The sequence below is a fragment of the Lepus europaeus genome, chromosome 5 (genome assembly GCF_033115175.1).
Source record: "Lepus europaeus isolate LE1 chromosome 5, mLepTim1.pri, whole genome shotgun sequence".
Classification (NCBI taxonomy): Eukaryota; Metazoa; Chordata; class Mammalia; order Lagomorpha; family Leporidae; genus Lepus; species Lepus europaeus.
This window is the reverse complement of record NC_084831.1, coordinates 128,524,572-128,549,998: the sequence shown is the minus strand read 5'-3', so window position 1 is coordinate 128,549,998 and position 25,427 is coordinate 128,524,572. Positions and strand designations below refer to the sequence as shown.

Sequence of the window (25,427 nt, the reverse complement as noted above, 5' to 3'; positions counted from 1 at the left end):
GTTAACAAGGATATTAATTTAGTATTAAGTTGGACACCCATGTCCTATTTCATGTGAATTCTCATTCCTAACCTACCTTCCTCCTTCTTGCTGGATTCTAGGATTTGTTGAAATATCTGCAGAATGGAGACCCATCCACTTATTAGTTGCTCTGAGTTTAGGAAAGCATTGTTCACAGTGTTCCTTATTAAAACGTCCTTAGCAATTATAAAAATAGGAGATTTGAAAAATAGAGTTTCAAAATGAAACTCTCTCTGAATGAGATTTTAGATCAATTAAATTCTGGCCATCAGACTTGGTCTCCATTCTAAACAATGCATGCTTGTGCAGGAGTATAATCATATACATAAGACCTCCAATGCAGGAAGGCCAGGGTACTGAGCCTAAACTTGGCATCAGAGAGGAGGTGAATCCTGCTTATGGCATATAATAAGCCTTCAGTAATACTTGTGAGATAAATGAGTGCAAACATCTATCTCCAGACCATCCTAGGTGTGTGACTCGGGGCAAGTCTTCAATTAAATCTTTCTAATCCGTTGTTCTCTTAATTCTAAGTATTTCCCACCTATCAGTATGTACTTAGATGTACACCTGCAGTATGTCTACAATTTTTCCAACTCTTGTGCTGACCTAAATATTTCCTATTTCATTTCAAGGATATTGACCTATGTAGCAAATTTAACCAGGAATCTAAAGGTTTTTTGTCTTTGAATATTTACCTGAGCTCCTCAATACCAGAACTGACTGAGAGATATGGTGAAAAGAATTGTAATCAAGATTCAAAAGGGAAATGATCATGTGTAGCTCAATAAGTATATAATTTATACATTGCAAATTGCCATTTGGCTGTATTTAAAGATAATGAAATCATATTTTCCTGGCTCAGCCAACAGATGCATATGTATCAGAATGACTCATTAGAAGAGGCCTGTGCACATAAAAACAATAAGAGAAGCAGCTGCTATTTGCTAGTGGGCACTAGGTGTTGGAGGGCTTTAAATACATTGCTTCTTTTAAAAAGTGAGATTAGAGATACTTTCATAATTTTTAGGAATGCATTCATTTGGAGTAAAATTGCCTAGCTGGCTTAGTATACATCAGTATTTAAAATGAGAGAAAGAAGAAGCATTATCGTCATCTAATAGGAAAAAAAAATAAAATTGAGAATACAGAAGTCTATATTACAGCTTCACCTCTACCCCACACTGTTTCTGGGCAGATACCTCGATCTTGTCGGACCTTAGAGTCTTCACCAGGACAGGTGGACCTTGGACTTCATCAGCTCTGAGGCTGCTCTCAAGCCTGACAGTCTGGTCTTCCACCCTGCCTGCCTAAAGCACATGCCCTGAGCTTTCAAAGACAGCTCAGTCTTGCTGTCTTTCTAGTCTGGAACTCCCCAGCCATGCCTTTGCCTTTAACCCTAAAATGAAATGGCAGGGGCAGTACGTGCCCCACATTGCAGTGCCAGGGTCTGCTTCTCAGCCCCAGATCCTTATTCAGCCTTCTTGATGACACAGAGCCTAGAAGACAGCAGAGTAATAGCTCAAGCTGTTGGATCCCTGCCAACCATGGGAGGGACCTGGATTGAATTCCCAGTTTCTGACTGCAGGCTCAGTCCTGGCCCAGCCCCAATCATTGTTGGTTATTTGAGAAGTGAACTAGCAGATAAGAACTCTCTCTCTCTCTCTCTCTCTCTCTCTCTCTCTCTCTGTGTGTGTGTGTGTGTGTGTAACTCTCTCTCTCTCTGTGTGTGTGTGTCTCTGTCTCTCTCTCAATCCTCAGTCTCCCCCACTCTCTGTTTTTTTCCTTTGCCTCTCAGATAGATAGATAGATAGATGGGTAGATAGATAGATAGATGATAGATAGATAGATAGATAGATAAACATTCAACTGTTCCATAATTATCTAAGCCAAATAGCTATTTTCAATACCAGGGATCTTTAACAGTTCAGGAGAGAACTGACACATTTTCTAATGTTCTGATTTAAAATCATTGTCTTGCTTGGATTCTCTTTCTTCATCTTTTATACTCAGACCCCTTGATAGTCATGAAAGCATACACTGGGGAGTATAAATATTCCTTCCAAATCAGTCAGACAAACTCCTTCAGGGTGTAGCCAGCCAGCTCCAGGGGATTGTGCCACGTAGTGGTCCAGCACTCAGGACCCAGAAGGCACAGTGCCTTCCAACACAGATTGAAATCTCAGGTTCTGGAGACACATCATCTGAACCCTCTGTCTACCTCTAAGGATTTTGGGTGAATCGCATGACATGTCCATGCCTCTGTTTCCTCCACTCAGAAATGTGGAGGATGGTGTCAACCTCATAGATTTGTAAGGTTAAATGAGTTCATCCTTGTAAAGGCTTCAGCCCAGTACCTTATGCAGACTAAATGCTTAATAAATATGAGCATCCACTAGTTGCTATATTAATTTTCCTGCAGGTACATTGTTTCTTGGCTTGTTTTAGGAAAGATGGAGTGTTCATGCTCCTCTGCAGTCAGATTAAAGGTCATGAACTGCTGGGCAGAATCTCTTTTTCCCTCTCCATTCCCTCCACTGGGCATGAAACCAAATGCGTGGTACAGATTGTCGAAACAGGCATCATTACCTGGATTCGAAATCTGATCTCTGGGTTCAAATTCAGTTATTGAATCTATGATCTTGAAGAAACCACTTAATTCTCTGTATACACACACACACACGTGTGTGTGTGGAAAGAATAGGAAAGAATCTTAATGTAGTCAGGATTAAATAAGATATGTATGAGTTAGTTACTGGTGAACCATCTGATACCTGGTGGGTGTCTGACATTCATGGGATTATATAATCTGAGTTGTTTATTTATTGGAGCATCAGTTGCCATCCCCAATTTCACATACAATGGATGCAACATTTCTCACTTTTGGGGAATTTCCTCCATATCTGCCTCCCCCCACCGCTGTCATCAAATCCTGCTGCCTGTGACTCAGTAACCCTGTTTCCTGGTCCACAGGTGAATATTGACCACTTCACTAAGGACATCACAATGAAGAACCTGGTGGAGCCTTCCCTGAGCAGCTTTGATGTGGCACAGAAAAGAATCCATGCTCTGATGGAGAAAGATTCCCTGCCTCGCTTCGTGCGCTCTGAATTTTATCTGGAGTTAATCAAGTAGTAATTTGGTCAGGCTATGAAAGGCACTCAGTGAGTTACTTCCTCCATAATAACCCTGTGTTTTCCAGTAACCTACATATCTTCCCATAGCAGCTTTGCTCAGATACCCAAATAGAAAATTCCCAAGGAATGTCGCCCGTCTTTTGCCCACGTTGTTTTGGAAGCTTACACAGGGTCCGAATTCCTTCCTCTTCCTTCCTTTAGCCTTCCTGCCCCATTGTTAATTGGATTCCACACAATTTTGTCAAACTCAATCTGAATCACAGAAAAACCATGCTAAAGCAAACAAATACAAGGCAGGAATATTATATCTCTGGATTTAGATAATAAAAAAATCTCAACTTACACTAATCTGAAAAAGAATATGGATGTGAAAACATCAGATTCAAAGGGGCCTAATTGATCTCACTTGTTGTTTTACTTCTGACCAAGGGAGATCATCTCTCTATTTCTAAAGAAGCCACTATTTACTTTTTAAAGCAAATTCATTATTTAAAAAACAATCTTTCCCTTAGAGCATCTTCATGTTAGCTTGGATATTATAAATGAGATACAATAATGAATTTATTGTGTTGAGACAAAATCAACTAAACACCATTCATATTCATTGTGTCTTTTTACCTCCTGCCCTTATTCCCCCAAGAAAGTTACCAAGTTGTTTTAAATCAGTGATCTAAGACCAAAAATGGACTACATAACAAATACATCTGTGGCCCTAGGATGTAAGCCAAAGTTTTAATGATCAAGATATTTGATATCCTTGTGAGCATAAAACCCCCTGATTTCTAACTCCGATTACATAAAATAAAAGTATTCCTGGAGATATTCAATATCAGGATTTCATACTAAAATGGAAAAATACTGTCAAGGTTAAAATGATTATTGCATGAGTCCCTGTATTATTTTTTTTTGTAAATGACAATTGCCTTCAAGATGCAAAATTACTTTTGGAAAAATTAATGTGGTTATACGTAGAGGCTTTCTAAATGAGACAAAATTTTAAGGAATTCTGCTTTTTGCAATATAATATGATCTTTTGCAACACTATGTTCCCTCACTATTTTGCTTTATGCATTTAGTAAATTGTATCTAAAGTGAAAAGCACAGATTTATATTCATGCACAACTATGGATAAGTCATGGTATTTCTAATAGGTTTAAACTTTTAATTCTGTGTTTCACTATTATAAGTCTTAGAAATTTTTCCTTGTCTTTAGTACATTTGACTAAAGTAGTGATTTAGAATAACTTAGCCATACACAGAATCAAGGTGAACCATGTATGAAGGTAGTCAATGTTAGGATGTGGGGTTATTGGAGGAGAAAGAGGATACTTTTAAAACAGTATTAATAAAAATCCAAAACGTTTAAGTAGAAGACAACATTGCTTAGTCTCGAATTTCCTTCTTTTGTTTCCCTTTTTAATTCACATGCTCCTGGTTTTCCCCATGAATAGCTCATTTATTTAGCCATTTCCTAGGAATATCAGCAGCAAAGCAGCCATGTTGCTCTTCTTTGGGCATGTGCTGATTTTGCCCATTTTTGTGATTTCAAAGGATAATGCTCCCTTCCTGAATGCTCACCATTTCACCTTCTGAAAGCAGATTGAAATGACTGTGTATGCTGCCAGCAATGGCAAGACATCTGAATTGACTCAGATTTGTCACTATTGCCTATTTTAAAGAAGCTCTTCCATCAAGCAGTCCACAGCTAGGCTCCATCAAAATTGTAAACATGAAAACATTCTCGTTGAATGCGTTTGTGTTAGGTTGACAAGGAACTCACATAAAAACAATAAAAACACTCTGGGCATCATCTCCCTCATCATCTAGCTATTGTGCCCCAAATCAGTAAAAACAACAAAAAAGTGCCAGTTCTTGACTTCCTAAAGCAGTCGGAAATGGTAGGAACCCTGGAATCTAGGTGATTCATTTTTTTTTTTTGAATGCCAAAACATTTTAAAGATTAATTAAAAGTCAAATACTTTGTTCACATTATTTGAAATTCATAGATATTTGAAAATGTCCAGAGAGGTAAGTAGATACCACATATCTCCAGACAGTTGATGCTGCAAAGACTCCAGTTGGCTCTTCACAAATTGACTGCACACCCTCAGTAAGTGAGTAGACTTGTCAGGGGAGGGTAACAAGAGCCTTCACCTTCATGTGAGCTGAATCCAGGAAGCCAAGAGCAGGCAAGGGCATTATGAGAACAGTGCTGTGAAGGCTGCAAAAAGAATGTAAGAAGCAATGCCTTCCAGGGGGTGAATTGTATTATCTATCATCTATCAATCAATCAATCATCTATTAATCTATCATATATCAACCAATCTATCATCTGTATTGTCTATCTATCCCCTATCATCTATAATTTTATATTTGAAGTATACATATTCTATAAACTACTCTAACAAGAAATTCTGAAATCCAAAGAAATGCAAACATTCCAGCCCCAAATAAGAAAGTAAATATATTAAAATTGTCCTAGAAAATTTCTTTGAAAGTGTTTTGAAACTTAACAAAAAGAGAAAAGGAAAAAAAATCTAAATTGCTAGTAATTTCTAGGGTAACACAAAGAAAATGACATTTCTGGGAAATCCGAAAATGTGGGGTGATCTTCCAGGAAAAAGTTTGTAATGTCTGTTTATTTATCACTCCTTTCCCCTCTTCCCGCTTCGTCTCTTCTTCCCCTTGAGTAAATGGCCTGGGAAAGTATGAAACCTACTGTAAGGGCCCTGGGGTGCTTGCATTTTCCTCCCTTGTGTAAATGTAACTACAGTTGTAAGTGGACTTGGGAAGTAGAGGCAGTGGAACCAAACTGTGGTCAATGGAAAGAGGAGTTTATGCTTCTCACTTATGAGAGCTTAGCCCCAAGGACTGACCCACAACCTAAGGTTTTCTACCCGAGTTTGATATAGGTGGGATTGGGCTCAAGTGAAGATTTAAAATAGACCAGGACAAAGGGAGTAGCAACTCTAGAATAAATTAGCAAGTTTCGTCTCATGTTTATTTGTTAAAGCAGTGATAATCCATGGGAACAGCCTTCCTGCACTCCCTTGCTCGCTCGCTCTCTTTCTCACTCTCTTTCTTACTCTGTTTCTCATTCTCTCTTTCTTACTCTCTCATTCTCTCTCTCTTTCTCTCTCTCTCTCTCTCTCTTACTCTCTTTCTCTCTCACACATACACACACACATATAACTTCTTCCCAGATGTCACTTTTTGAAATGTAGAATTGAGACTTTCTAGTAACTATGCTTTCAAATCAGTAGAGTCCACTGTATGGAAACATTTTGTGTTCCCTTCCCTACACTCTGTTATATAAATTATGCTCTGAGTAGATTTTAGCTTTTAATGCATAAAGGAAAGCAATTAATGGAAAACACTTTTTATTTTTGCAATCTACAAAGCTATGCATTTTACTTGGTTGGTGAGGTTTTTTTCTCCACTTTGTACAAAATCCATTTGAATATGACAAACCTATGAATTTTCCCCCAAAGAATATTAGGTATCTAGAAGTTTCAAAACAAACTTGACCATTCACAGATCAGTGGATAAATTAATAAGCATTATGTTCTAATGCTTTGCAAAACCATTTATGTCATCACAAATTAGATAGTTTGGGATTTGTTGGAAAGGATAGTTAGAGTTCAGGGACATGATTTTTACTCTTGAAACTGCTCCCATTAGTAGGTCACATTCCCTGTTGTTTGGGAACTTGGCAGGGTTGGGAGAAAGTGGGTCATGAGAAAGAAGAGAAGAAAGGAGAGAAGTGGTAAGGGAGCAAGTACTCAGACCTGTGAAATTAATCTACTTGCTAGGGGAGCAGCTCAGCCTGGTTGGAAATCACACTTCTTTGTGCTGTTGTCTTCCAGACTTGCAAAGTATCTCTTGACTCACAATGTGGCTAAATGAAAAATTTTGTGTTAGTGTCCTGGAGAGTCTTGGCTAGAGAAAAGAAAGAACTGAGGGGAGGGGATCTTCTTTCTCCCACTTGGATTGTATGTGCCAGGAAGCAGAGAGAGGAGAAATTAGTTCCAACCCTCACCCATCCAAACCCAAGGGCTAGGCAACTCTATATGGGTTTTGGACATAAAGTCTTGGTACATCTTGGTACATCTCAACGGAATGACTTGCAGATCTCTCTGGATTTCTGACTACTGTATTAGACAAACATGTTTTTTACATTTGCTTGGTGAAAGGCTCTTCAGTTAACAATTTAGCATCTGTTTCTTGTGTTAAACACACATTTCACCAGACCAAAATTTATCCAAAAAGAATTTCCCCAGGATCAATTAACCATCCTAGAAATGAGAAGGCCAATTCTTCCAACTGAGGAGATATGCATAGCTTTAAATAGAAATGCATAGCAGAGTGATAGATAAAATTGTTTAGGCTATTATCCTCAAATCACAGTTTAATAATCATCTTATTTTTCTAGTAGAGTAGCTACAAATCAACCTCTTAACATTCATGTCTAGCTTAATAAGCCTTGCCAAGTTACTTACTCTCTGACCTGAGATGTTTTTCCTTCCACCTCACCTCAGTACCTCTCTTCCTCTTCTCTGCAGTAGGGAGTATTTACAATAGTTGAGTCTAAATATCATTTTAATTATAATATTCTATATATAGTTTGAATTAAAATTGCAATAAGCACATTAAAAACATTTGCTTTCTATGTAGGAAAATGTAGAGCTTAAGGCATCAAAACAAAGAAAGAGAAATGCTGAGAAATTTGCCAGTGGAGACTGTGATCTAAGTAACTTTTGCCAGGAGTTCTTTTTATGCTTTGCAGTACCAGAACTCGGGGAAACTTCTTGTTTTTTGCTATACAGTATCAGAATTTGGGGAAACAACTTGTAATTTGCTATCGGAAGACAGCAAGGAGAAATGAAAGGTCTATGGATCCATTTGCCAGCATTTATTCCATAGGTTTTAAATTAGAGATAACTATATTCATCTTCTGATTTTTTGTATTCAATATATTTGTACTATGCAACTCATGCTTTGTGATAAATAAAGCACCAAATATGTATCTACAATCATGATCACACATGTTGTATTAAATATAAATCTGTATCACTATGTAACAGCCTCATATGAGTCTTTCTTGACTCCCAAGCGTTTGTAACATGCTGAGTTCTTCCTTCACGTGGATTTGTTTCTTCAACATGCTTCTTACACCAGATGAACCCTTATCAGATGAGAGGATGTTTAATAAGTGCCAATTTGAACAGGGCATGACATGCAGAATTCAGAAAGGGAGATACAAAGTGCCCATTTTCATACTCTGATGACTCTTTCTCTTGGATTCAGGTGACAATAATTCATTGACCCAGTTGCCACCACTTTTAGGAACTGGCTGAGCACATTATATCATTTGGATCCTACAATATTCAGTGATCACAGTAATTCCTTTCTTCTGCACTGGTGAGAGATAGGAAATCTGGATCCCTCTGTAAACAGCTTAATTCTATGACCTTAGATTCAATACTAGAGTAATTCAGCTAATGTGTTTGGATCATAGAACTAGTGGGAAAAGTTGAATGCAGGAGGAAGCATATATAAGAGCAGATTTACAGGTAGAAATGGTGATGAGAACCCATGTGGAGATGGAGATAGATATAGACACTGCCAGGGGGTCAAGAATTTGGTGCAGCAGATATAATCCAAATTTGGTTGGTTGCATCCCATGTTGGAGTGCCTGGATTAAAGGTCTGACTGTGTTTCCAATTCCAACTTACTGCCCAGGAGGCAGCAGGTCATGGCTCAGGTGTCCCTGCCACCCTGGTGGGTCACCCAAATTGAACTGTGAGCTCCCAGCTTCAGACTAAGTTCACCCCTGCAGTTGGTAGGTCTTTGGGGAGTGAACCAGTGAATGGAAATGGAAGGTCTCTCTATATTTTCATCTTTTTGTCTTTCAAATAAAATGAATTTTTTTTGTAAAGAGAGAGAAAGGGAAAGAGATTTGGTCTCTGACAAGTTTCCTAGTTCTCTCTCTGTTCCCATGAAGCCCAACTGTATTTAGTATAGATACAATGCCCCTAAATCCTTTCAGTACCACCTACTCTCCTCTTTATTCTAATTACTATGTCTTTGATGAGACCCTGAGTTTCCACCAACAAGTACTACCGGAGCAAAGATCCCTGGCGCTGCTCTCCATCCGCCATGGAGAAGTGATATCCTCAAGTTGATTAAGCAGGGTAGTGGCAGAATGGAGGTTAGAGATCACATTGACTGTCTATACCAGGCAGAGAAACCACATGTGGTCCCCAAGCCATGAGCATTACTGGCTCTTACTTGAGAAAATGGGCTAAATGAACTCTCGTCCTATCATCTTTTGGTTAGATGAGCGACATTCTCCAAGCATTAAGATTGCTAATGCACACTTTGCTAGCTTTATATTTTCTGAATCAGCAGTATGTTGAAAATTATATTGTCCACAAACCATTTTCTGAATATGTTATTTTTTTCAGATGGCTTCCTAACATTGCCAGAGCATTCTGTGTTTGAGTTAATCTCAGCTGGCACTCCCCATGAGTTTCCACTTTTCAGTCAAACTCTACCACTTACTGTTTTAATTTGTTAAAATAAAAAGAGATGTGGATGAAAATTTTACAAAAAAGCAAAGCTGATGAGCAGGAACTCTATGCTCCAGCTTTGGCAGTCAGGTCTTATTGCCAGGGAGCCGGGTCTCTGTTAAGAAGTTTGCACTTCCAAGTCATAGCCATTGCTGGAGAATACTGCTTATCACAAGCCTGGAGGGGTATATATGCTCCTGGGTGACTCTGGAAGCCTTAGTTGTGTCTTGAAAAAGCAATGTCTTATGATTGCCCTTGGCAGGAACTTTCTGTGACATGAGAGCAATAGATGCCCACCTTGTATGTACTGCTAAATGCCCAAAGCCTCTTTGCTTCCAAGCAGACTTCTTGGAAAATATAAATGACAATTAGAGTGGAACTGGAGCCCAGAGGCGTCAGTGAACCAGCGTGAGGGGAGATGGATGTCCTCTTATTTCTTTTAACTAAACATTTATTTTGATTCTTTCTTAATACAGCAAAGAATGCTTAACTTCTGTACCAAGTTGATTTTCTCTAACAATTTGGCTGACAATAAGCAGGGAGAGAGGTGATTAAAAAAAAAAAAACAGATTCAGAAAAATGTCAGAGCTGGAACAGACTTTACAAATGGTCAAGTAGTCCCTGGATAAAAATTCACTTGACCTCTTGTGAAAGGTTCTTCACACCTGAGATGCGCACCCTTGCAGGACACAAACACTTGAAATCTGGGGAGCAAGGAGACACCTATTTGCCTGGCCCAACAGAACAGCCAAATGGTCCCTGGTGAGCATCTGGTAGCCATCATGACACACACAATGTCACTATTTCATCCTAAATTATTATTGTATTCAAGATCCATTTCACTGATGAGGAAATTGAGGCCCACTGAGCTGAAAAGATTTACCCTAAGTTATACATCTGGGTGATGTCCTAATTCTAATAGATGATCTGATTCCTAGTGTAGGACACTTTTTCTTTTCTTTTTTTTTCTGATTTTACTTATGTATTTGAGAGGTAGAGTTACAGACAGAGAGAGGGAGAGACAGAGAGAAAGGTCTTCCATCAGCTGGTTCACTACCCTGTCAGCTGATTTACTAACCAAATGGCCACAGCAGCCGGAGCTGAGCCTATCTGAAGTCAGGAGCCAGGAGCTTCTTCCAGGTCTCCCACATGGATGAAGGGGCCCAAACACTTGGGCCCTCTTCCACTGATTTCCCAGGCCATTAGCAGGGAGCTGGATCATAAAAAGACGAGCCGGGACATGAACCTTTACCCGTTGGAGATGCTGTTGCCACAGATGCAGGCTTAGCCTACTATGCCACAATGCCAGCCCCTAATCTTGTTACTCTTTTCTTTAAAACTTTTGATGGCTTTCCAGGCTTCTGCTCTCTCTTTCTAGGCTCTCAACCTAGGGAACAGAGGAGTCTTATTGTAAAAATCTACATGGGCATCTACTCACTGAGTAACACCTCCCATATCCATGTGCTGTGGGTTGACCAGGACTTGGCTCCCCAAACTCATGCAGATGTTTAAAATTTGAAGTCTCAGTGTGAAGAGCTGATGGATTGTAGATGAAGAATTGATCTAATTATGGTGTCTCAGAGGTCAGCTTGCTGGGAGGTCTTTAGGTCATTGGGGGCCTGACCACAGAAAGTGGTGTTGCAAGAGGCTTGGTTATTTTAGCCAAGTTCTGCCCAGTTTCTCTCTCTCTGCTTTCTGGATCACCTTGTGATCGTTCCTCCTCATCCATTCCACCATAACCAGCCTCGACTATACACCAGAGTTATAGGACCACCTGATCCTGAACTGTGAATCTAAACTGTGAGCTTATCTCAGGTCTTTTAGCTCAAGGAATGAAAAGCCAGCTAATAAGCCATTCATTACTTTAAACTCACTCAGGTGCTGCTATTAATAGCACAATACAAATTCACTTCAAAAACTATATTAGATACAATGATGATAATATATTTTAGCAAACCTACACTGATGAATAATATTAAAAATTAGGCCAGCGCCATGGCTCAACAGGCTAATCCTCCACCTAGCGGCGCCGATACACCGGGTTCTAGTCCCAGTCGGGGCGCTGGATTCTGTCCTGGTTGCCCCTCTTCCAGGCCAGCTCTCTGCTGTGGCCCAGGAGTGCAGTGGAGGATGGCCCAAGTCCTTGGGCCCTGCATCCCATGGGAGACCAGGAGAAGCACCTGGCTCCTGCCTTCGGATCAGCGCAGTGCGCCAGCCGCAGCGTGCTGGCCGCGGTGGCCATTGGAGGGTGAACCAACGGCAAAGGAAGATCTTTCTCTCTGTCTCTCTCTCTCTCACTGTCCACTGTACCTGTCAAAAAAAAGATATTATCTTTCCATTTGAATATTATAAATTAACAGATGCTAATATTATAGTCTGTTTCATATAAGTCTCCTAAAAATCACTCTGAATTATAAAAAAAAAGTTATTTTACTTCAAGAATTTTGATTGCTGCTCTCCCGTATCATAGTCCAATGCACAGAGATTTCTCAACCAGCAAGTGACATGTGACTGCTTGCGGAATTCTGAATGCATCATGCTTTATCATATTCTAGAGCTGGCATGGAGCAGTTCCTTTCACTACATTCCTTCCATTTCACCTGGATTGCACATACACAGGTTTTAAGAAGTAGCAGCCAGATAACCTCCTCTCCAAGGAAACTTCCCGCCCACTCATCAGAGCCCATGGAATAAAAACGGGAGCATTCCTCTAGTTTGGTGTAACTCCACTAACAATATGCCAATTAGATAGAATAATTGTGTGGGAGAGTTAAGGGATACCCTTTTGAGGTCTGGCAGTTTTCGTTGTTAAAACAGTCTGGACACAAAAATTTCCAGATACCAAGCTCTCCCTAAATTGCTAGGAAGATATGCTAAGCGAGGAAATTGGAACTGCCATGGCTTGTAACTACGCCCTTAGGAAACAATATTCCTCCCACATCTTGATGTTGTCCAGTGTCATAAATACCAAGCCAGAGAGGTCGGGAGACTAGTACTATGGCAGATGGGAGGCTGATGGGACTACCAATAAACTCAGATCCTCCAGGCAAATAGCCACCCATTCTATCTCCTTTAAATTATCTGTGCTTTGGATTTTGTTGGTTCTGTGACTTTGCTGTTTTTCTGGATAAGCAGGTCAGACGTCTCTCAGGGTCTTTACTTTTGCACATCTCAAGACATTTTCCTACTTAAAACATGGAGAAAATAAATGAACTGTTCTTGGTGATGTCCTGGCGGGCAGCATTTGTCTTTTTGCAGTAATACATTCCTGTTTCACTTTAGGAGGTAAGCAGGAATAGAGGGCTAATCCTACCCCGTCGAAACTGCACTGCACTTTATTCTTCTAAAAAGGTTTAAAGGCATTATGGAATTGCATGACTCTCATCTTGCCATATCTTCTCAGCCTAGTCTTTTCGAGTGACTAAGTATAGACAGAGGAAACAAAGTGTATGTATTTTTAGTTTGTATGAGGGGCTTTCTATTTTATTAATCAGCGGTCTATAAAAGTGTCTGCATCTCAGAATAAAGGTAATTGAAACCCAAATGATGCCATTTATTTCAGATCTTGGCTCCTCAAGACAGGCAACAGATTTAAAAGACATCTCAAAGATACAGATGGCATATTTTGGTAAAATCTAAATCTATGACTCTTTGAACTATAAGTGCAGACATCAGAAAAGTACAGTGTAGGTATTATTGGACTTTAGGGCAAGGAGAATGGCTTTTCTAGTTAAAACTTAGGCTCACTCCAGTTGACTCAGGGTTACGTGGCTCAGAGTCATATTGACTTGTAATTAGATTCTTGCTTTATGTGATCCTGAGCAGCACAAATAACCCTGAGCCTCTTTTTCTTATCATTAGAAACAGAGCTACCTAGATATTCTATAACACAGACAGGTGATAAGGAATAAATGAAATAAAATTATATAAGAAGTTTTATAACCTGTAAAATGAGACTGGTTTCTCAGATCTGCATCCAGACAATTTTCTTCTTTTCATTATGTTCCTAGTGTGAATCATTAGGGCACAATCAGAGAAAGTACTTCAGAAGGCATCACCAGGAGAGAAAGAACTGATATGTCATAATTTCTACAACGTTTTCTCCTCTCTTCAAGCTATTCCTATCTGTGAGCTTAAAAGTCTATGGCTATGCTTGATTTCTTAGTGTGCCCTTGTGTTCTGAGAACACAGACGATAATCACACCAGCTGGTGCAGACTTATGAGCTAACTGGTCTAGCAGACATCTGAGATCCTTTGGGCTCTTCTGCCACCCTTGTCCACCAAGAGACCTAATCCTACCTCATGTTTGTAGAGCTTTACTCTATTTTATTTTGCTTGATCATGGCCATAACTCGGTGAGAGTGTTCAAAATAGGTGAGATTAAAATGTCCATCTCTCACATAAAGTGTCTGGAGCTCAGACAATCTAAAGGAGTTGGCAAGGTCACACAATTAGTATCAGTAAAGCTAAGCTTAAAGGAAGGGGCTTTTGGCTCTATTTCTTTAGTTTTGTTTTGTTTTTACAGAAAGCTTCATTTAATAAATATTAATTTCATAAATACAACTTTTGGATTATAATGGTTCTTCCCCCCATACCCGCCCTCGCACCCCCATCCCATCCCCCTCCTACTCCCTCTCCCATCCATTCTTCATTAAGCTTCATTTTCAGCTATCTTTATATACATAAGATCAACTCTATACTAAGTAAAGATTTCAACAGTTTGCACCCACACAGACACACAAAGTAAAAAGCACTGTTCGAAGACTAGTTTTACCGTTAATTCGCATAGTAAAAAACATTAAAGACAGAGGTCTTACATGGGGAGAAAGTGCACGGTGACTCCTGTTGGTTTAACAATTGACACTCTTATTTATGACATCAGTGATCACCTGAGGCTCTTGTCATGAGCTGCTAAGGCTATGGAAGCCTCTTGAGTCCACAAACTCTGACCTTATTTAGACAAGGCCATAATCAAAGTGGAAGTTCTCTCCTCCCTTCAGAGAAAGGTACCTCCTTCTTCGATGGCCCTTCTTTCCACTGGGATCTCACTCACAGAGATCTTTCCTGTAGGTCATTTTATTGGTCTGTTTCTAGAGCTCCTTTCTCTGTAGTGTGCTGCTAGCAAACTCAGCACTATGGCATCATTACAAGGTTGGCAACAGAAAGGGTGGACCTTGAATAATACCTGTAATCTCTGTACTGAAGATCCATGGTATGAAAGTGTATGTGTTTATATATAAACAAATGTTTTTCTTTTTAAATCTTTATCATTGGAAGTTGACATGGATAGATTCACAGTACATTTAAGTGGGTAAGAAAAATAGAAAGATGAAGGAGCACAGACACGAATGCTGTCTTAAGCCCTGGCTCAGTTCTTTGTTTGAAAAGGTGTTTGTTCTCAGATTACAACATCTGGGCCATCTGTCACTCTTGTTTCTGGGTCTGCAGCTCTTGGCTACCATCTAAAGTTATGCTTCTATGTCCACTTATGACAGTTTGGTGAAGGCTGATTCTCTTGTCATATTCCTTTCACATTAATGACTTCTTACATCTGGACATGTCCTTGAGATTTTCAAATCATTTCTACACACTATTGCATTGGTTTCTCATGTCCAGTTCCCCTTCCCTCAGAGTCTTTGTAATTTTTCTGATTCTGGTGTTTCAGAATCTCATTTAGGTGTGTGCTAATATCATCTGTTCTTACAGTGTTTCTTATCTTTTGTTGAGTATATTTTTCCTGTTCTTTTGCTTCCTTTCTATTATTTCCTTTTTGTTTCTAGAGTTTCCTTCTTATTCTATAATTAATTTGCTTATATTCTTGCTCAGTACCATTCCAAGTGTTTTACACATGTGATTTTATGACATGAGGATTTTAACTCCATTTTTCATGAGAAAGAAAGACTCAAAGAAAGCCAGGGATGACAACAAGTTCATGAAGGTAGAACAGAGACAAGCTTGGATCCTGGGAAGGCAGTGACACCAAGTTTGTTTTGTTCATTTCCCTTCCTCCCTCAACTCTCTTTCCCCTCCTTTTTGAACTTCAAACTAGGTTTTTTTTACTCTGAAGAAGGCCTGAATTTTCTCTTTTACTTATTCAGAGGTGTATGCTTTCCATGTTCCGAGTGCCTCCTCTGTTTTCTCTACCCTCTAGCAATACATTTTTCATCAGTGTGTCACCTTTGTAGAACTTCATGAAATCCTACCTGCCTTCAAATCCACCCTTGTCAACCACAGAGTACCACCTCCAGGGCCTTGAGGAATTCACATACTCTCAGAACCTAAGGCAGTACAAGGCAAGGAGAATAACAACCAGAGAATACAGAGATTTTCCCAGAGCAGTTGCTGCTCCATATATCCTATTCTGTTTTTTCCAAAGTACATTTGTCAGACTATGTGTTCTGGTGTCCAGTTTAGAGAACATAATTTTCCAGCTAAGCTGTAACTCAGTCCAGGCAGATCAGGCTTATATAACCATAGTTATGTTAATAAATCAGCAGCTATAAAAACACACATTCCTCAGACTCAAAAGACAAATAGCTGAATTTTCTAGATCTCGAAGGATCACTGGGACAAATCACATAATGCTTAAAAAATGCTCTTCCAGAAAGTGGCAGTGTAATAAGATAAACACAAAGATCCCAGTCTGGTCCTGATGGATATCACTGCTGCTGAAACCTTTGCCAGCACTCAACAAAGTCAGTGTCTCTCTACTTCTCTGCACTGGCATATGTGTTCTGAGCTTGGCTATACAGCATGCATCATAATTGTTTGATATTGAGTCCTGACAATGTGCCAGATCCTATCCTGGTTAGGAATACAGACATAAAGTAAATCCTAGCCTTTGTTCTCCGAGGATCTTGGCATTTAATGAGATGACATGTACAGCAGAGTTCCCAACGCCCCCCAAAATGTGAAAAGTGGCTAGAGCTCTACCATTTACCTCCTACCTGCACCAAAGACAACAATATCCACCTCCTCACCCCTCACGTTGTGTCTTCTCCTTATCTGCATGAATTTGGTCCACCCCCCCCCCAATCTATCTCTGCCATTCTTTTAAGATGCAGCTAGAATTATTTATTTAAAGAGATATTCTAGGCCGGTGCCGTGGCTCAATAGGCTAATCATCCTCCTGCGGCACCGGCACCCTGGGTTCTAGTCCCGGTCAGCGCGCCGGATTCTGTCCCAGTTGCCCCTCTTCCAGTCCAGCTCTCTGTTATGGCCCGGGAAGGCAGTGGAGGATGGCCCAAGTCCTTGGGCCCTGCACCCGCATGGGAGACCAGGAAAAGCACCTGGCTCCTGGCTTCGGATCAGCGCAGTGTGCCGGCTGCAGAGGCCATTGGAGGGTGAACCAATGGTAAAGGAAGACCTTCCTCCCTGTCTCTCTCTCTCACTGTCCACTCTGCCTGTCAAAAAAAAAATATTCTACCCACACTCTCCAAAGTCTTTTTATTGGAACATTTTTCTAAAATAATAACATTAATAATAAAATGCACACATGTAAATACATACATATAAAGGAAAAAAACAAGCTTTTTCTCTTCACTCTCATACTCAACACACAACATTTCTGTGGTCTGATGTATGGGACTGAGCAGTTCTCCAATGAATGCCATCTGGGTGTCCTACAATTTATCTCCTTTCTGACAATATATACATAGCAATAACACCAAAACTCCCAAATTAAGGGCTCAATCCAACTTGACGGCCCCCATTTCATATGCAGTTGCAAGCTGCAAGTTATTACCCACCCTCTTCTTTGTGGTTTCAGTAATTTGCTAAAATGGCTCCCAGAACTCAAGGAAACAAAATTTTACATGTTACAAAGGATGAACATCTAGCTGGAAGAGATACACAGGACAAAGCATGGGCAAAGGCAAAGGAGTTTCCACGCTATCTTTTGGTGTGCTGTGCTCCCAGAACCTCCATGTGTTCATTAATCCAGAGCTCTCCAAACATAACCTTTGGAGTTTTAGGGATGCTTCATTATGTAAGCATAACTGATTAAAGCATTGGTCACCGTCAGTGGAAAGAAGGGGCCATCAAAGAAGGATGTACTTTTCTCTGAAGGGAAGAGAAAACACCCACTTTGTTTATGGCCATGTCCAAATAAAGATGGAGTCTGTGGTCACAAAGGCTTCCATAGCCTTGGCAGCCCATGGCAAGAGCCTTGAGTGATTGGGTGATCACTGATATCATAAATAAGAGTGTTAATTGTTAAAGGAACAACAGAAGTCACTGTGCACTTACTCCCCACGTAGGACCTTCATCCTTAATGAGTTATACTATGAGAATTGACTACAAGTCTTGTTCTCAAACTGTACTCTATATGTGCATGGGTGTAAACTGTTGAAATAAGTGATTAATATGGAGTTGGTCCTTTGTATATAAAATCAAACTAAAAATGAGCCATAGTGAAGAAGGAAATGGGAGAAGGAGAAGAGGTGGGATAGGAGTCGGGGTGGGCTGGTGGGTATGGGGGAAAAAAAAAACACTGTATTCCTAAAGTTGTATCTATGAAAAATGCATTCATTAAATAGAAACTTTTAAAAAAATAAAGCATTGGTTATCAGTGATCAACTCAACCCCTTCAGCCCCTTTCCCCTTCCTGTAAGTTGAAGGTGAGGAGTGGGGTCTAAAATTCTGACCCTCCAAACACAGTATTCATTCCTTTGTCAACTAGCCCCTGTGATGAGGCCATCCAGGGACCTGCAAGAGTTTTCTCATTAGAAAAAAAGATGGTTTAATCATCTAGGAAATCCCAAGGGAATAAAATTGTGTCAGATGCCACTATCATCCAGCAACTAGGGTCACAGACCAAATATTAAAACAGAAAGATGGGCTGGCATTGTGGCATAGTGGGTTAAACTGCTGCCTGCAGTGCAGCATCTCATATGGACACCAGTTCAAGTCCCGGCTGCTCCACTTCCAATCCAGCTCTCTGCTATGGCCTGGGAAAGCAGTAGAAGATGGCTCAAGTCCTTGGGCCCCTTAACCCTAGTGAGAGACCTGGAGGAATATCCTGGATCCTGGCTTCGGATCGGTACAGCTCTGGCCATTGTGGCCAATTGGGGAGTGAACCAGCGGATGGAAGACCTCTCTGTGTCTCTACCTCTCTCTGTAACTCTGTCTTTCAAATAAAGAAAATAAATCTTAAAAAAAAGGAAAGAAAGACTGCCATAACTGTTAGTTTTTTCTTATAAAGATCTTACTTTAGTTTAATTTTTATTCTAAAATTGGGAGACATTTCATTCCATTAAGTAGAATAAAATTCACAAGAGTTCTTTAAACAATAATGAAAAATCAACACACTCTGACCTAGGCTAACTCAAGAAAAAGAAAAAAAAAACTCAAATAAATGATATCAGAAATCAAAGAGGACATTTACAACTAGTGTAACAGAAATAAAAAGATCGCAAGAGACTATTACATATAATTATATGTCATGGAGAAATTTCTAGAAACGTGCAATCTATGAAACTTGAATCAAAAATAAATTAAAAGTCTAAACAGAACAAAAGCAATTAAGGATATTGAACAGTAATCAAAAACCTTCCAATATGGAAAAGTTCAGGACCAAATAGCTTCACTACACTATACCAAACATGTAAAGAAGAATTAATGACAGTTCTTTTCAAATTCTCCTAAAAATAGGAAAAAAGGAATAGTTACAAAGTCTGTTTATAAGGTCCACATCTCTCTAATACCAGAACCAGACCCAAATACAAGAAAAGAAATCCCTGATGAACATGGATGCAAAAATTCTCAACAAAATGTTGAAAAAGTCATGGCCAAAGGTCATTTGGAGAAACAAGTAGCAAATAAGAGTGCTGTTTTTCTATCACCCCCCACCCACCCAATCTGCCTCTCTAATTTTAAAAATTACATAAAGGATCTAAATAGACATTCTTCAAGGAAGGCATGCAAATGTCCCACAGGTATATAAAAAGGTGCTCAATAGCACTAAGTATAATAAAAATAAAAATCAAAACCACAGGGAACCTTACACTTATTAGTATGACTTTATAAAAAATGAAATATTTGCAAACGTGTGGATAAAAAAAGCTTTGTGCATGGTGAGAGTGTGAAATGGCACATTTATTATGGAGATCAGTGTAGAAGTTCCTCAAAAATGAAACTACCAGATAATCCAACAATCCCATATCTGGGTAGATCCAAAGGAACTGAAATCAGGATCTCAAAGGAATATCTGCACTCTCACATTTATTGCAACATTATTCATAATAGCCCAGAAAGGAAAACAACTTGTATGTCCATAATTGGAAAAAATGGATAAAGGAAACATAGCATTTATTCAGCCTTTTTTTTTTTTTTGACAGGCAGAGTTAGATAGTGAGAGAGACAGAGAGAAAGGTCTTCCTTCCGCTGGTTCACCCCCCAAATGATCACTACAGCTGGTGCACTGCACAGATCCAAAGCCAGGAGCCAGGTGCTTCCTCCTGGCCTCCCATACGGGTCCCACTTGGGCCATCCTCCACTGCCTTCCTGGGCCACAGCAGAGAGCTGGCCAGGAAGAGGAGCAACTGGGACCAGAGCCTGGCACCCATATGGGATGTACAACCTAGTGGCCAAGGCCAAGCAAAAAGCTAGAATCTGAATGGACTTATTAAGCGTCATGCTTTTTCTTAGTAGTAGCATGATCAGATGAAGCAAATTATCCTTCATCTTGAAGCAGATGTCTCTCTCTCTCTTTTTTGTATTACTGAACTTTTTTTAAATTGAGTTCAGCTATAACAGAAACCATTAGTGACTCACTCAACAGTTCTTTTCTTTTTTTATAGAAAACTTTTACTTAATAAATATAAACTTCGAAAGTAAAACTTTTGAATTATAGCAGTTCTTCCCCCCATAACCACCCTCCCACCTGCAAACTATCCCACCTCCTACTCCCTCTTCCATCCCATTCTTCATTAAGATTCGTTTTTAATTATCTTTATGTACAGAAAACCAACTATACTAAGTAAAGATTTCAACAGTTTGCACCCACACAGACACACAAAGTATAAAATACCATTTGAAGACGAGTTTTAGTGTTAATTCTCATAGTACAACACATTAAGGACAGAAGTCCTACATGGGGAGCAAATGCACAGTGACTCCTGTTGTTGATTTAACAATTGACACTCTTATTTATGACATCAGTAACTATCCGAGGCTCTTGTCATGAGCTGCCAAGGCTATGGAAGCCTCTTGAGTTCGCAAACTCTGACATTATTTAGACAAGGCCATAATCAAAGTGGAAGTTCTCTCCTCCCTTCAGAGAAAGGTATCTCTTGAAGCAATATCTCAATGGACCTCAGAAAATCAATTTAACTATAAAGGCCTCTCAATTTTAGAATGATTTATTTCCCACCCTTTAAAATATAAGTGTCATTCTAATGCATCTAAGGCAAAAATTAGCAAGCCTTTTCTGTAAAATGTTATATAGTGAAGAGTTAAGGCTTTTTGGACCATGTAGCTCCTATCATCACAGCTACTCAACTCTTTGAATGTAGTAGGAAAGCAGTCATAGGCAATACGGAAACAAATGAGTGCAGCTGCATTCCAATAAAACTTTATTTCCAAACACAAATATTTGGGAAAATTAAGCCCATAGGTCACTGTTTTCTGATCACTTGTCTAGGGGAGCTAATTCTTCCTGCTCAACAGAGCCATTCAGTATAGTAACATCAATGTAATGTACAAGCATGATCTCCTATGGAATTAAAATCTATAAATGCCCCTTAAAACTAGATTATGACATAGGACTAAAGAGTTGATATACCACTGTTGCAAGACAGTGAATATTTACTGCTGGGCTTGCCAGCTGAAAGCAAACTGCTTTAATTATTTTTACTTATAGGTATATAGAAAATAGCATTTGCCAGATCAGTAGCTGCATAACAGCTTCCCGAGGATGTGTCAATTTTTCTTCCTCAGTGAAACCATGTCTGGCATAGTGCCTGTAATTTGAGTCATTACTTTATTAAGTTTGTGATAATCCACTGCTATTCTACAATAATGTCCATTTGCTTCATGGACCAAATGCACAAATTGAATGGGGATGTGTTACAAATTGCCACCCCTGCATATTTCAAGCTTTTTATATTGGCACTACTTTTTGCAATACCTTCAGAATGGCAATATTAAAATATTTCTCATGATTTACTATTTTTTGTGGGAAAAGAAGTTCAATTGTCTTGGCCTCTTCTATCATGATAGTCCTTACATCATGGGTTACAGAATCAATGCAGGAATGCATCAGTTGTTGAGTATAATTAAAGTGTTAAAAAACAAACACAGATTGAGTTCAGAGATCCACTGAGCCTACTGTGAGATGGATTATCCATTCTGGTGATTCAGGTCAGACACCTGCTCACTAGAATTCCATTTTATACATATTGAGCAATTCTTTAATAGGTAGTCCAGTTATTTCAATTGTTGGCAAACTCTGATCAACAGGCCAGCTCCAATGATACATGCAAATTAGATATTCTGCTTGCTGCTTTGGTTCCACTGCTTTGATAATTTTATCCATCTTATTTTTGATGAGTAAATACCACCACTTGGTTCCTAAAATTCTGGGATTCCATTATGTTCTTTTTATGTTAGTGTCCTTCTCTGATGGTAGCAGTTTACACTATAAATTCTGACATAGGGAAAGAGTTGCTATAAAGCTCTCAAAGGACACTCAAGATACTCTCACAAATTTATTTTTTATCAATTCAGGGAAAAGAGCATGTCCTCTGGACTCTGTCATGAGTGGGCGATTGATCCACTGTAGTATCCCAGTCCTCCCAAGCTTTAGATAATCTTTCTCTAAAAATATACCAGGGAAATCCTCATACTTCAAAATCTTTAAAGTTGGCCAGTTCTGGGGCCTTATTTCAGTCAACAAACCAAATAAACTGTTAGAGTTATTTCTATCCCCTTTAGCTAAAATGATCAATTCAGAGTATTTGCTTAGTGTGCCTATATCAATATCATTTAAGAGCCTTTTACATACATACTGCCCAGGTTTCTATTGATATACTCTAAAAATTGGGCAATTCTTTTGATGTATTTTGTAACTCCTTATGAGTCATTATTTTTATCTCAATCTTTAAGATCTACTAAGACTTGAATCTAGAAGCAAGGGAGGTGGTAGGAGTAGGTCTTGAGAAATATTGATAGTTCCTTGCAAGGAAATTATTTCAGGGGATGTCATTGTAGTTTCTTTGGATAAGGTAACTTAACCTTCTCAGGCAGTATGAAAGAATTGCTACTGCCAGCAAGAAGGTTCAGAGGAGAATCTGCCCATCTGTTTCCATCTCAATTTTAAGAATTCCATTCCTTCCCAATAAATGACCCATCTTTAATAACAAAGACTCTATGAGGTTGGGAATCCAACTTGCATTGTAATTTAGCCAGCTGCAGGATTAGATTGGGTTTGATTTTCATGATTCTAGGCTTTGTACCAGTAGGAGGTAAAGAACTCTTTGGGGGAAATCAAATAAAATTTTTAAATCTTACATGGATATTTCTCTTGGTTTTCAAAGTCCTGAGCTTATCCTTTCCTTGACTGAATTTCTCTGGCATAGAAACAAGAATTCAGCTCTGTTATATTCTTTATATTTATTAAAATGTACAACAGGTTCACTTCCCAAATGGTCACAACGGCCGGAATGGGGCTGATCTGAAGCCAGGATCCGGGAGCTCAGGAGCTTCTTCCAGGTCTCCCACGAGAATGCAGGGGCCCAAGGACTTGGGCCATCTTCCACTGCCTTCCCAGGGCATAGCAGAGAGCCAGATTGGAAGTGGAGCAGCTGGGACGTGAACCAGCGCCCATATGGGATGTCAACACCACAGGCAGCGGCTTAGCCGGCTCCTCCAGAATTATAATGCTTAATATAATGTGAATACTATGTATATAATTGTTATATTGTATAATTTAGAGAATAATGGCAAAAAAATTCTGCATATGCTCACTACAGATGAAATCACTGTAGGCTTAGCTGTATTTTTGATTCTCAGTTGGTTGAATCCATGGATGAAGAATCTGTGGATACAGAGGGTGGATTGTACCATTCTGTATATGGACCTTGTAATCTGTTTGAGGAGACTTCTCCATCTTCCTCTCCCAGTCTCCTTCCTTCCTTCCTTCTTTCCTTCCTTCCTTCCTTCCTTCCTTCCTTCCTTCCTTCCTTCCTTCCTTCCTTCCTTCCTTTCTCTCTCTCTCTCTCTCTCTCTCTCTCTTTCTTTCTTTCTTTCTTTTATAACTCCTTAGACATTTTATGTGTACACAATGAAGTTGTCACAAATATAGTCTAATTTCTTCCTAGTTGAGATTTATAATTTTCCTCTTTCCTTTATTTGTTGAACATGCTACTAACTAGAAAAAATATGTGACTACAATTCAGAAGAGCATTCACCTTGCCTTAATCCTAACTTCAGGAATTTTTTTTTATCATTAAATAATTCTAATGATGATTAAGGTGTCAACTATGGGGTTTTAATAGGTGTTGCTTGGGCCAGCACCGTGGCTCACTTGGTTAATCCTCCGCCTACAGTGCCAGCATCCCATATGGGTGCCGGTTTCTAGTTCCAGTTGCTCCTCTTCCAGTCCAGCTCTCTGCTGTGGCCCAGGAAGGCAGTGGAGGATGGCCCAAGTGCTTGGGCTCCCGCACCTCATGGGAGACCAGGAGGAAGCTCCCAGCTCCTGGCTTCGGATTGGCGCAGCGCCAGCCATGGTGGCCACTTGGGGAGTGAACCAACGGAAGGAAAACCTTTCTCTCTGTCTCTCTCTCTCACTGTCTATAACTCTACCTGTCAAATAAATTTTTAAAAAAAGGTGCTGTTTATCAGAGAATGTAATTCCTTTACAATTCCTTATTTACAAGTTTTTTTTTTTATTATAAGTGCAAGTTCATTTCTGTCAAATGATTTTATATATGATTATTTTGGTGTTTTTTTATTTTGTTAATGTCTTGAACTATATTACATTAAAAATACTCACCTGATCTTATATTTGTAGCAAAAGCTCTGAAGTTTCATTTTACTGTTTTATAGATTATTTATTTGAGAGGCAGAAAGACAAGGAGAGAGAAAGAGAGAAATATGTCCATTTGCTGGTTCACTTCCCAAATGCTCACAGCTCACAGCAGCTGAGGCTGGACCAGGTGGAAGCCAGGAACCAGAAACTCAATCCAGGTCTTATATGCGGATGGCAGAAACCCAACCACTTGAGCCACCATTTACTGCTTCCCAATGTGTACATTAACTGGAAGCTGGAATTGGGAGCAGAGCTTGAACTTAAACTCAGGCACTCCAATATTGAATATGGGCATCCTTAGTGGTGTTTTAACTGCTAGGGAAAATGCTTGTCTTTGATGTGCTATTTTAATACAAGAGAACTTCAAAGAGTTTGTGAAAAAATGGAATTAAAATTTAAGCTTATTTTGGTACAAGATATTTTTGAAATCTAGGCATAGTTTTTCATAATATTCATTTTCCATGAACATTTTGAGAACTCCTTGTATATTACTAAATTTGATTACTCATATTTTGCTAATAATTTTACAACTATTTTCATAAGGATATTTTTGTGATCTTTCCTGGCACTATCTTTGTCTGGATTTAGTGTCAGGTTATCCTGACCTCACAAATTAATTGGCACAATTACTCTCTTCCTTTCCTTGCTTTATTTATTATTTAAATTTT

General features: G+C 39.3%; 1 protein-coding gene across 1 annotated transcript in view; it reads left to right on the top strand.

The window, feature by feature from the left end:
• Positions 1-8,234, top strand: part of RGS5 (regulator of G protein signaling 5) — a 71,042-nt gene extending 62,808 nt beyond the window's left edge. Inside the window, exon 5 of the mRNA XM_062192652.1 lies at positions 2,995-8,234. Within this exon, the coding sequence (XP_062048636.1) occupies positions 2,995-3,156 (162 nt within the window). The 3' untranslated portion in view covers positions 3,157-8,234. The remainder of the gene's footprint in view (positions 1-2,994) is intronic.
• Positions 8,235-25,427: the final 17,193 nt, after the last annotated feature.